The 13,764-nt window shown below is 54.4% G+C and overlaps 1 protein-coding gene across 3 annotated transcripts in view; it reads right to left on the bottom strand.

Annotated features, from left to right (window-relative positions):
• The window catches only part of LOC144944063 (uncharacterized), a 110,125-nt gene that overhangs the window by 37,106 nt on the left and 59,255 nt on the right, over positions 1–13,764 (bottom strand). For all 3 annotated transcript variants that reach the window (XM_078872110.1, XM_078872112.1, XM_078872111.1), the window contains exons 12-14: positions 8,616–8,750; positions 4,336–4,560; positions 1,206–1,646 (exon numbers count right to left, since the gene is read on the bottom strand). In XM_078872110.1, coding sequence (XP_078728236.1) covers positions 1,206–1,646; positions 4,336–4,560; positions 8,616–8,750 — 801 coding nt within the window. The remainder of the gene's footprint in view (positions 1–1,205; positions 1,647–4,335; positions 4,561–8,615; positions 8,751–13,764) is intronic.

Here is a 13,764-nt window from a genome sequence, read left to right as displayed (position 1 = left end):
TGGCTATTACTCCCCACAAACTTTGCTTTTGTGACTAGGACAGTGATATTTAGAAATGTACCGATTTTCAATGAAAAAACGGGTGAATTTGTGTCTTTTCAGTCACGTAAAGTCAGAAAAAACAACATATGAATCAAAATGAACATGTATTTATACTAAAGTAATACAAAAATGACTACAAAAGATTTAGACACCAAGGCGCACAACCACAGGCCACATCGAGTTCTCTGTGGTGAGGAACAACATCAAGTGGGAGCCACTAGTGGACCCCCGGAAGGTGCTGATGCCACCACTGCACATCAAATTGGGCCTTATGAAACAATTTGTCAAAGCTGTAGATAAGGAGTCGGCAGCCTTCAAGTACCTTCCCTAAGCTGTTTGAGGCAAAGGTCATAAATACATGTTAATGTGTGTCTAAATCTTTTGTAATAATTTTTGTATTACTTTAGTATAAATACATGTTCATTTTGATTCATATGCTGTTTTTTTCTGACTTTATGTGAACGAAAAGACACAAATTTGCCTGTTTTCTCATTGAAATAGGTAAATTTCTAAATATCACTGTCCTGGTCACAAGTTTGTGGGGAATAATAGGCATTTTCTCTACTTTTTAGGCATAAGCAATTACGAAATAACACTTACACAAAAATTGTGTTACATTGTGCTATCAGATCCGGTCCTGGGCCTCCCCTAGGTCGACTCAGCCTCAACTGAGTACCTGGTGCAATGTGTAAACATCGCCACGAGGGAGACAAAGGTGGCCAGGCATGGTGTTGGCCACCCACCCCCTCGTGTGCCGTGCCGGCCTTCATAGGTGCTCGCTGACAGCACTTGCCCCTACAGTCTATACGGGTGATCTTTGTCTTTGCTGCGCTACAAACCCGCTGACCCGAGTTCAATTCCCGCTCACAGCCAACACCAGTCATAAACATCTGAACTCCGCCTGGACCTCCCCTAGTTGGACACAGCCTTAAATGAGGACCTGCTGCGGTGTGTAAACACAAGCACTGTGGAGACAAAGGCAGCCGGGCGTGGTGCTAGCCACCCACCCCCTCGAGTTCGATCCAAAAACGCGGTGGAAACTAAATAAATAAAACTACAACAACAACGTGAAGTGGTATCGGCGTCGCCGAGAGTGCGTGAAACGGTCCCCCCGGTGCCCCCCGGTGCCCCCCCCCCCCGGTAGCTCCGGGCCGTCCACTCGCCTGCTCCGGCGTGCAGCACCGCTGCAGCCGCGACTGCCAGTGCACGGCCTGGAGCACCAGCGCCTCCCACCGCCGCTCCATTCCCTCCGCCAGCCGCCGCACCTCGCCGTCCCGTCCGGCATCCTCCTCCGCCGCCGCCTCTACCCACTCCGCGCCGCCCCCTTGCCGGGGAGTGCCGGCAACCTCCGGCCGCTGGGGCTCGCGAGCCGTCACCGTCCGTCCGCGAGTCCGGTCCGCCGGTCCGGGGGCGCCGTCCGGGTTTTGCGGTGTCCCGGCGGCGGCGGCGCCGGGCCACGTGCCGTGGAGCGTGGCAGCCGAGAGATGCGGCGGCGATCGGCCGTCACTCCCGGCGGCGCTCTCCTCGTGCTCCAGCAGGCGGTGGCACAGGCGCAGCAGGGCGCCCATGCCCCTGCGCCGCTGCCGGATGTGAGCGCACAGCGACTGGGGAGGAGCGGGGGGCAACGTCGCGCACAGCACCACGGCAAGTCACGACACGGTTGATTTGTGTCGGCAGGCGAGAACGCGAGAGGCCAGGATAGAGTCTCCATTGCAAGAGCGACCTGGGTCACCAACATGGCAAATGATTAGAGGAGAGCGATGAAGCAAAATAGAAATCGGAGCAAACGCAACCGTGTCAAGAACGCACTAAGCACGCCACGCACCGCACATTGGCATAGCACGTACAATAGCACACCGAACATTATACCACACACACACAGACGGGACACGCCAGAGAAGAGATAACACCACAACACCCCAAGCATTATACCGTACCACCACAATACAGCTTGCCAAACCACACCAACGTACACCACACCGCACATCCCACCACAACACCGCACATCACAACACCGCGCCAAACATAACACCACCCACACGGAGACAAGAGTCACAATACGGCAGATCACACCACATTAACACTTTGAAAATTATTTTAAAATATGATGCCGATATTCATTTCCTTTAAGCGCTCATACATGGGGGTAACAATTAGATACAAATGTAAATGCAATTATAGAATACAAGTAAAATATTCGCAAGAACGATGAGTCGTTATGGGAGGAGCGGGAACAGGAGGGGAAACTCGCCCCTGAGGAGGACGTCCACCGTGGAGACGGAGCAACGAATCCATCTATGTGGGACGTACTCGACGGATCGTTGCGCTGCAGAATTGTGAGAGATGTCGACGGCTTGCAGTGGCCCTGGCCCAGCAGCGGATTAAGCATGGCCGCTGGCGCATGCACTCTACGTTGAGCATCTCACATCGTACGTAGCCAACCACGCGAATCGGAGGTGCTGACGATGACGACGGAGATGATGATGAAGAGCTGCGTGTGTTTGCCCCGAGCCGACATCGCTCGCGTGATTGGGCTTCGTCGGCACGCCGGCTAGACGGCGCCGCTCGGCGTGACGCGTCTCACGGGGCGACGCAGCCAGGTCGCTTATGAAAAAGAAGCTCAGTGGGCTTCAGCTGGTTACATTTTTATTTTTGAAGTGATCTGTTTACCTTTCCTGTAATGTGCACTCCAATTGTGTTTTTGTATTGGTTGTTGTAACTTTCTGACCCGCCCTTACTGATCATCGGTTATAAAGCGCTTTCTAGCTCATCAGATGCCTGCACTACAAATAAATATTCTGATTCTTGTTTTAGATTCCTTCCAACGAAGAATTCAAAGGTGGCTTTTCCGATATTCAATTTGCTTTTTGCATTCCCAATGACACGGTGCGTCATCTGTTATAACCGATGATGAATAATAATAATTTTGAGTCGACTGCCGGGCTGTGGTTTATCATCACGTCGTTCCAGGTGGTCGGCCTCGTCGAGTAAAGCCGCAGGTGGTGGCACTGTCGCCTGTGTTCCCTCGGGCCCTCCGCACGCTCGACACCCGCCACGCGGTTACGCGCACAGACATCGGACAGCGCTCAAGGGCCGACGACACGCCGGCTCGTGGCATCGCACCGCAGAACAAACCTCACCCCTCGCCTCCCGCCACGCGCGCACGATCGGCACCGCGGCACTCCCGGGATGCAAACGTAGCGGACGCACGCGGCACGCCTCCGCGTCGCACACGCGGGTGGGACGCGTCCGCCCTGCCCGAGGCGCGCGAGGCGGCAATCAGAGACGCTCGGGAAAGACGGCGCCGACTCGCTTTGAGCGAGTGACGGGCGCTGCGAGCGAGGGCCCTCGGGGGGGGGGGGGGGGGGCGCGGACCGCCGCCGCTCATTTCGCACGCCGCCAATAATCTCGGATGCGGCACTTCAAAAACGCGCCGACAATTACTCGATGAAAATTGCAATTTCTGGTTTGTGCCTCCGTCCTCGGCCTTAAGGCGAGAAGCGCGGGGCTGCCGCCCGGCGCAGTCCGATGCCTTCGTTAGGAGAAGCGCCACTTCGTTAGCCGTCTCGTTCGTTTTCCGCAATCCAGCACCTTCAATTACGCGTCCCGGGCGGGGGGGGGGGGGTGGGGGGACTATGCGACCGCGAGCTCGCGACTCCCAGGGATCGAGCGCCGGAGGAAGCGTGGCCAGGGCGCCTCGCTGTGCGCGCGTTGCAGCACGCCCGCAATTGGCAAATGTGATCTGCGACTTTGATCCTGACCATCCGTGTGTCGATGGCTCTATGCGCCGGAGGGACAGCCTAGTTCAATGTAAATTTTTATTGAGGGGCTCCTGTGTGTGCAATTAGAACTTACATACTTTGTCTATTTGTATTTATTTGTAGTGATTTTCTTACCCTTCCTATACTTTGCACTCTTATCGTTTGTTTTGCATTGTGTCTGTTTTTGTAACTTTCTGACCTGCCCTTGCTGGACATCGGTGAAAAAAAGAGCCTCATGGCTTATCGGATTCCGCCAGACAAATAAAGATTCTGATTCTGAGCGGCGGGCGTCGTGGCGACGGGCGTCATGGCGATGGGTGACGTGGCGATGGGGCACGTTTCCAAGATAACGATGTTGTTGGTGACGACGATGCTCGTGGCGATCACGACAACAATGAAGACGACGACGACGGAGGTGGAGAGACAATCGGTGGAGACCGGCGCAACGGAGACAAAGGTCCCCCTGGTAGCCTTGGGGTTATTGGGGCAAGTGCGACGTGTCGGGGCCCGGCGGCCTCGCGTGCGAGCGTACCTTGAAGCGGCCGACGTGAGCGTCCAGGTCGCGGGCGAGGTCTGCGTCACCGGCGGCCGCGGCGTGCAGCAGCAGCTGCTCGGCGTGGAGGAGCCAGCGGCGCAGGTGGCGCACGGCGACGCCCAGGCGAGCGAGCAGGGCGGCCGCGTCGGCGCCCAGCAAGGCCCGGACGGCCGGCGAGCCGCCGCCGCCTTCCCACCGGGGGCACGCGTCCTCCAGCAACGCCTGCCGCGGCGACGGGGGGGACGTTACCAGGCTGCAGCAGCGTGCACAAACAACATCTCTGGCACGTGTCGTGACGGGCACTGCAAGATCAGCCCGTGTCCGTCCGGTGCTCGCCGAGCTGCACTGTGCTGCCGGGTTGCCGAACGAACTCGTCGTTATGAGGTCGCACTCATTATGCACAAAGTGCCCACCACACGTGAACAACAATACTTTGCTGATCTCGACAAAAAGCATAGATTTTGAATTTGCATGTTCTCCCCGTGATCGCGTGGATTTTTGTCTGGGTCCTCCGGTTTCTCCCTCCACGTTTGGAATCAACATTGCGCGTTTAGACCATTCTCCTCCTCCTTCTCCTCCCACGCGTTTGTCCCACTCGCGTGGAGTCCGCTGTTCTCGTCAACCTCCTCCACACTGCCCTGTCCTGCGCCACCTCGCACCACATCGCCCCACCTCGTTGTCTGCCTTCCTCTCGATCGCTTTCCTTCCACTTGCATCGCTTGCACCTTCTGAGCCACACACACTTTTCCTGCTGTCTCTCCACATGACCGAACCACACCAGAGTCTTTTCTCTCTCAACTTCTCTGTGATTTCTACCACCTTGAGTCTTCCTCTCGTACTCCTTGGTTCTTTCGGTAAAGTCACGGAGGTAATAAAATGAATCACGACGTTTCAATCGCAACACAAGCGGTCGTCCTCAGGCGGAAAAAATAGAATCCAGCAGTGGAACTACCCGAAGGTCTAAATGCCACCCCGAACCCCACCCCATCCACCGCACATCCTCATCTCATATCCTCATCTCTGTGACTGCCATAGCGTGGTCCGCCCTCTTTATTGTGCCCCAGCACTCTGCCCCCTCCATACAACAGCACCGGCCTCACCACCGTCTTGTACCATAGACTACTACACTACACTATACACTACACTATACACTACACTATACACTACTACACTATACTATACACTACTACACGACACTATACACTACTACACGACACAATACACTACTGCACTACACAATATACTACTACACTATACACTACTACAATGCACTATAGACTACACTATACACTACTACACTATACACTACTACATGACACTATACACTACTACACTATTCACTACTACACTATACACTACTACACGACACTATACACTACTGCACTACACTATACACTACTACACTATACACTACTACACTATTGCACTACACTATACACTACTGCACTATACACTACTCCACTATACACTACACTCTACACTACACTATACACTACACACTTTTCCCATCAACCAAACTGGGACCCTCTTATCGCACACCACGCCGGTCATCTCTCGCCACTTCAGCCATCCAGCCCTTGTTCTTGTTCTCATCTCTCCTTCGAGTGATCCATCAGCACCACATCCTAGCACCCAGGTCCTTAAAGCATTTAGAGTATTTGGCTGCTATAAATGTCCATGGGATGAACCCTTTTCGTTGAGCTATCATTTGTGATAGCCAGGTGGCTTCTGAAGAAGAGCTACATAGCTCAGTGGGCCTTACCTGGTCAAATAGAAATAATAGTTAAAATAAACACTTTGACACCTAATTTGCTTGGCTATGAACAGCAGCGGCACTCATCGGCGTGTGACCCCCTCTCCTCATTGTCTCCATTCCTTAACCTGCCTCTTCCACTCCTACTCCCACGATCCTTCTCTCCGTATCGAATATTCACGACGCGCGTGCGAAACGGCGCTCCCTGGGGGGCAGGGGGCGGGGGGCGTCGCGGTTTTAGAATTCCCCCACACGCTCTCCGCACGTGAACCCGGGCCCTCTTCGGCGGCAGCAGCTGTCGGCCCGCGGGCGCGGCGGGGCCCCGCGGTGTCGCCGCTCGGTGCGGCGGCGCGCCGGGGTCGGCCCAGCTGGGAGTTCAGCTGAGCTGCGAGGTCCGGCGAGGTGCGCGCGGGCGCATACCAAACGCGGCGAGCGCGTCCGTGCGCACGCGTAGGGACGCGCAGGGGCACGCGGGCGCGCGTTGCGTGCAAAGACAAAGATCCCCCGTATAGCCTTCAACGGGCGGGGCAAGTGCTGTTAGGGCACCTGCGTATGGTGCGAAAGAAGTTCAATGCAGACAGCGAGTAGCACCGATGAAAGCTGGCACAGTGCACAAGGGGGGTGGGCGGCTGACGCCACGCCTGGCGGCCTTTTTGAGGCTGAGTCGACCTAGAGGAGGCCCAGCACCGGTTCAGATAATCGTCACCGGTGTTGGTCGTGAGCAGGAAACGAACTCGGGTTGCCGGGTTTAAAGCACGGCGCGCTAACCCCTACACCACCACGTCCCCAGTGGAACACTGCACACGCAGACGCGCGCACACTTGTACACACGCACACACGTACACACGCACACACGTACACACGTACACACGGGCAGCTGCGGTGCTGTGCTATGTGGTGGTCAGCGGATGGCAACACAGCAATGTCCATTGTAGTCCTGTACTTCTACGCTCCCCGCCTTCACCAAGCCGCGCTGCCGACCAGGGCGGTGAAGTTGGGCGAAAGAGCCACGAGGGGAGGTCATCATCCAGCAGTGGAGCGACACGGGGTTCTGCGCGTGCGAGCCACCGTCTTGGCGGGCAGGCGGCGGGCTCCCCTCGCCGTACGTGGGGCTGCGAGGACCTTCAAGCCCGTCCCGGCTCGCGTCTCTGCGTCAGCGGATTTCAGTTTCTTTTTTTCGAGATGTAGAGGTGCGGAATTTGGGGCTTTGGCGGCAGGGTCACCTTGCGGCGCTCTCTCTCGGCGCAGCCCGTGCCCCCGTGCCACGGGCTGCTGTCACCGTCCGTGCCAAACCCGTCACGGCGCTTCGCAGCCGCAAAGAGCCGCCACCTCGCCTGTCCGCCCGCCCTGCCGCCCCTCCTCCCGCTAAATTATACAACTTCATCCAAGTGTTAGCGGCAGGGTTGCCGTCAACAACGACTTACTGGTGAGAAAAGAGCTTGCTAGCTCATCGGATTCCTCCAGCATAAATACAGATTCTGATTCTGAAAATATTCTGACTTTCATCATCATGTGTGCACGTTGAACTTCTTTCGCACCGCATGTAGCCAATCATCAGCAGCAGGAGCTCTGGACATGATTGATCCACTGCTGGATGAAGGACTCACGACAAGCCGTCGCCCGTCTCACGGTCGAGTGATGCTGCGGTGCGTGCAGATCTCATCGCGGCGGATGGACATTCATGAACGTCATCTTTTTTTTTGGCAACACCAGGCGGTAATGTTTGTTGTGGGAATGTCAAAATGTAAAAAAAAAATTCTACATCTATATAAAAATTATGGAGCACGTGTAATGGAGCATGTGTTATGGAGCACGTGTAATGGAGCACGTGTTATGGAGCACGTGTAATGGAGCACGTGCCATGGAGCACGTGCCATGGAGCACGTGCTATGGAGCACGTGCCATGGAGCACGTGCAATGGAGCACGTGTAATGGAGCACGTGTAATGGAGCACGTGTAATGGAGCACGTGTAATGGAGCACGTGCAATGGAGCACGTGTAATGGAGCACGTGTAATGGAGCACGTGTTATGGAGCACGTGTTATGGAGCACGTGCAATGGAGCACGTGTAATGGAGCACGTGTTATGGAGCACGTGTTATGGAGCACGTGCAATGGAGCACGTGTAATGGAGCACGTGCCATGGAGCACGTGTAATGGAGCACGTGTAATGGAGCACGTGTAATGGAGCACGTGCAATGGAGCACGTGTAATGGAGCACGTGCCATGGAGCACGTGCAATGGAGCACGTGTAATGGAGCACGTGTTATGGAGCACGTGTTATGGAGCACGTGTAATGGAGCACGTGTAATGGAGCACGTGTAATGGAGCACGTGCTATGGAGCACGTGTTATGGAGCACGTGTAATGGAGCACGTGTTATGGAGCACGTGTAATGGAGCACGTGTTATGGAGCACGTGTTATGGAGCACGTGCTATGGAGCACGTGTTATGGAGCACGTGTAATGGAGCACGTGTTATGGAGCACGTGTTATGGAGCACGTGCTGCCACCATTCGCCTCTCACCTGCACCGCGTCCCACTTGCGGAGCAGAGGCCGCAGCCGAGCGTGGAGCCCCCCACGCCGGGGACCCCCCTCCGCCGCCCGCACGGCGATCCGCTCCACCTGTCGTCGCCACAGCGGGAGCTCCGCGCCAAACACCTGCAGGCCGTCACACGCGCACCGCTACCATCATCGCCACCGTCACCGCCACCGCCACCGTCACCGCCACCATCACCGTCACCGCCACCATCACCGTCACCGCCACCATCACCGTCACCGCCACCGTCACCATCACCGTCACCGCCACCGCCACCGTCACCGTCACCGTCGCCACCAATAAAAACCAAAGATACAAAGATCCCCCGTATAGCCTTAGTAGCACCTATGAAGGCCGGCACGGAACTGGTGTCACTGGCCATGAACGGGAATCGAACTTGGTTCGCGGGGTTCATACCGTAGCGCACTAACCACTACACTACCGCTCCTCACTGCCACCGTCACCACCGCCAGCCACAGGCTACCACCGTCTCCACCACCCACCCACCCACCTAGTGGCCAACCACCACCACTCCCCACCGGCCACACGTACATATTAAACCTCACTCAGCCGATTTGTTTCCGTGTCAGCCTGTAATCATGCCTGTTAAGATTGCCATTTCCATTTTGGTTTCTCCTTGATAGACCGTTGATGAAAATGGACGTGCCAAACGTCGTACGTCGCGCGTGACGTTTGTGTGATTTATTATTTATTTTTTTGTTTTATTTTAATGCAATTTATAAAATCAGAGGGTTATTCCTATTTTTCTGGTGGGAGTATCTGGGCAATAATGGGAAAGTTAATGGGTCAGCGATACATTATCAGGTCCTGTTTAAAAACACACGCACGATAAGAGTAATTTATTTTATGATTGTTTAAGAAAAGTAAAATTTATCTTCTTGGTTCTTTCGGTAAAGTCACGTAGAAGGGAAGTAATAAAATAATAAAAATAAAACATAATACAATTATTTATTATGTTTTATTTTTATTAATAAAACTATTTTATTATGTTTATTTTTATTAATAAAATTATTTTATTATGTTTTATTTGTATTATTTTATTACTTCCCTTCTACGTGACTTTACCGAAAGAACCAAGAAGATGAATCCCTGCAGTCACGAAAGCTTTAAATCGAAAAGTAAAATTGCTAAAATATAGAGCTACTGCTGCCTAAATTGTACGCTCTGTCAAAGTCCTAAATTGAACACGGTACATTTTTATCTCTGAAGAGGCTTTCAGTGGAAGCCTTTGACATCATGTTGGTGATGTTGGTGTTGTTGATGATGTTGGTGTTGTTGATGTTGTTGATGTTGGTGTTGTTGTTGGTGTTGTTGATGTTGGTGTTGTTGGTTTTGTTGATGTTTGTGTTGTTGGTGTGCAGAGTATTTGGCTGCTATAAATGTCCACGTGATAAGCCACTTCGTTGAGCAATCATTCGTGGTCAGGTCGCTTCTGAAAGAGCTACATAGCTCAGTGGGCCTTACCTGGTAAAATAAAAAAAATAGTTTCGTTTGAATATAGTTATTACTTATTTTTAAATAATTTGTTTACCTTTGCTATACTTTGCACTCCCCGTGTTTTTGCACTGTTTGTTGTCCTAACTTTACGACCCGTCCCCTGCTGGGCACCTGTGAAAACGAGCTTCATAGCTCATCTGATTTCTCCGGGATTAACAAAGATGCTCATTCTGATGATGTAGGTGTTGTTGACGATGGTGATGTTGTAAATGATTTTGATACCGGTGATGACGTTAGCCGGTGTTAGCCACTCGGGTTGCGATGGGTTTTTTTTCTCTTGTTCCACGCTGCTGCTGCTGCTGCCGCACCGCCCTGCTGTAATGTTGCACCGATGTCTACTTTACGATATTGGCGCGTGAAATAAAGATCGATGAACCGAATGATGACGATGACGTCGATGATGGTATTCTTTGGTAACGCGGATCGTGCTGACGATGTCGACGGCTGCTTTATATTCAGTCGGCCTCTCGGGGCGCCGGCCACGGCATCACGCGTAGCGAGGAGGTGAAGGAGGCGTTCGTAGGAGCGTCCCCGACGAGGAACCCGGGGTAATGGGCGGGGGGGGGGGCGCTCGCTCCTGCCACGTCGAGCACGTGCCTCTGGCCGCGAGACGTCCTTCTTATTTACGAGGGCGGTTGGAAATCATTTGCGTGTTATTTTAGGCTCGTGAAGCCGCGTCACGCTCAATAAAATATCGCGCCGTCCACACCGCCTCCGCCGCAGCAGCAGCAGCACCGCCAACTCCACCGCGCTCGATGCCGGCTGCGGCGAGGGAGGAGTCGCTCCTCTCACGGACGGGCGCCCCGCGGCTCGTCTTCGTGCCGGGGCCTAATGGGCACTTTCACGGCCACGGCCAGGGAATCCGAGCGGCGAGGTGCGCGCGAAAAACGTGTCTGGAATCTGGCGTCAGATTTTTGTGTTTTTTCTCTCATGTCCACGACCCCCCCCCCAAACACCTCTGCCCCACACCCCCACCCATCCCCTCTCTCCCCCCAAATAAATAAGAGATGCTGCATCTCGAATAGTCTGCGAGTTTGTGTCCGCCGTTGTGAAACACGAGCTCTGGGAAACACAACAGGGAGACGAACCGCGCGCACGCGTGGATTTTAGTAGCGCTTGCCAAACGTGCGCGTTCGTCCTGGGAAGTTTGTGATGATATGTATTTACGTCTATTTGTTATTTGCCTTCAACGATCGAGCGATGACACACGGAGCAGAATGACGGACGTTGATGAAGGCTGCGTCAAGTGGAGCGACGCCGTCGCGACACGCCGAGAGGGCCGGGATAATCGACTCGCGTGTTTTTTGTTGTTGAGATTTGGCCAGAACTGTGTCTGTTGCCGAAAGGCTCAGGGTTATAGTCATCCTCAGCAATATTACGCCTACTATTTTGTTTACCAGGTATAGCCCACTGAGCTACGAGCTCTTTTTCAGAGGCAACCATTGCACACATGATAGCTAATCGAAATGGCTGATGATATCATCATCATCATCATCACGCATGATTCTAAATGTGGAGGGAAAAACCTGGAAGGCTGTGGAGAGAACCCCACGTGACCACGGTGGGGGGAGGAGAGAGACCCAGCGAATTCCAAATATACAACAGAGATTGTCAGGGTCCGGGATCGCACCAGGCGATGGAAAAAGCATCTCAACACCGAGGCGCCCCAAACTTTCGTGTCAATATTTCATGATCTTTACCGGCATTTATCGCGACCCCCTGTTACAGACAGACGGACGGACCGACAGAGCCAACACATTGACGCTTTCCACTTCCCCATTGCGTAGTCCAATGACCCCCAGACATCAGAGTGGTCGTTCAGGGGGAGGTGGGACCCTCGTTCAGGGGGAGGTGGGACCCTCGTTCAGGGGGAGGTGGGACCCTCGTTCAGAGGGAGGTGGGACACTCGTTCAGAGGGAGGTGGGACACTCGTTCAGGGGGAGGTGGGACCCTCGTTCAGGGGGAGGTGGGACCCTCGTTCAGAGGGAGGTGGGACCCTCGTTCAGGGGGAGGTGGGACCCTCGTTCAGGGGGAGGTGGGACCCTCGTTCAGGGGGAGGTTGGACCCTCGTTCAGGGGGAGGTGGGACCCTCGTTCAGGGGGAGGTGGGACCCTCGTTCAGAGGGAGGTGGGACACTCGTTCAGGGGGAGGTGGGACCCTCGTTCAGGGGGAGGTGGGACCCTCGTTCGGGGGGAGGTGGGACCCTCGTTCAGGGGGAGGTGGGACCCTCGTTCAGGGGGAGGTGGGACCCTCGTTCAGGGGGAGGTGGGACCCTCGTTCAGGGGGAGGTGGGACCCTCGTTCAGGGGGAGGTGGGACCCTCGTTCAGAGGGAGGTGGGACCCTCGTTCAGGAATAATTGGCGGGGCCTGAAACGAGCGGCCAATTAGACGGTGACAGCGCCCCGGCGGTGGGGACGGTAATCTGGGGACTGATTTGCTTCTGATTACGCCGCCAGTAAAACCAAACTCCACGGAGCAAGGCGAGGCCACGTTTTCAAACTTCAATATGGTATATATATAAAAAAAAAAGTTTTGCCACGACCCGCTTTTTAGAACAAAATTGGTTTTGCCGATGATTATGATTATTAAATGATTGCAGGGAATTACCGCGGTAATGGAATTCTTGGTGGACAGTTCACGGTGTTGGAGGAACAGCGGGGGGGGGGGCAGAGGGGAAGGGGGGGCAAGCGTGCTGAACACAAAGTAACTGAAGACTGCTTCGAAGTGGTCTTGACAGGGGGCCCCCACATTTCACCAATTAATTTTTTTCCCGCCGCACACACGGCTGCCTACTTGGGCGGGGGAGAAGAGGCTGCGTTTGTTTTGATTCCCATAAACCCAGAACCGGCAGCTACCCCCGGCCCCGGGATGGCTGAGCCTCCTCGCCAGGTTTAGTTTTCATCTCCCGTGCAGCCCCAGGCGGGCGGCGCCCCGCACGGAGCAACCAACTGCTCACCGCGCCAATAACCGCTCACCACATGCCGCAGCCGCTCACCGCGCCAATAACCGCTCACCACATGCCGCAGCCGCTCACCGCACCAATAACCGATCACCACATACCGTAACCGCTCACCGCACCAATAACCGCACACCGCATCAAGAACAACTCACTGTACGCCAAAACTTCTCACCGCACCAATAACCTCTTACCACACCAATAACTGCTCACCGCACCAATAACTGCTCACTGCACGCCACAACCACTCACCGCACAAACCCGGCGACGCGACTTCGATTCCTGCTCACGGTTAAATAACATTGGCCAATATCTGAAGTGGTGCTGCGTCTCCCCTACGTTGACTCAGCCTTAAAATGATTACCTGGTGTGGTGTGTAACCATCAGCACTCGAGAGAGTGCTGATGGTTTGGTGCTGGCCTTAATAGGGTTACTCGCTAACAACACCTGCCCCAACAATCTGTGTAGGTTACACGGAGACCTCGATATTTGGATTTGTGCATTCCTCCGTGTGTGTGTGTGTTTATTATGGGTGTGTTTGTAACTTTGCACGTATGTCTGGATGTGTGTTTGTGTGTGTGTGAGGACGTGTGAGATGCGCGTGTGTGGAGCGGCGGTGTAGCATTCAGCGCGCGCTGCGCTACGAAACCCGGCGACCCGAG

The sequence above is a fragment of the Lampetra fluviatilis genome, chromosome 33, assembly GCF_964198595.1.
Source record: "Lampetra fluviatilis chromosome 33, kcLamFluv1.1, whole genome shotgun sequence".
Lineage (NCBI taxonomy): Eukaryota > Metazoa > Chordata > Hyperoartia > Petromyzontiformes > Petromyzontidae > Lampetra > Lampetra fluviatilis.
This window is presented reverse-complemented; position numbering and strand designations above follow the sequence as displayed.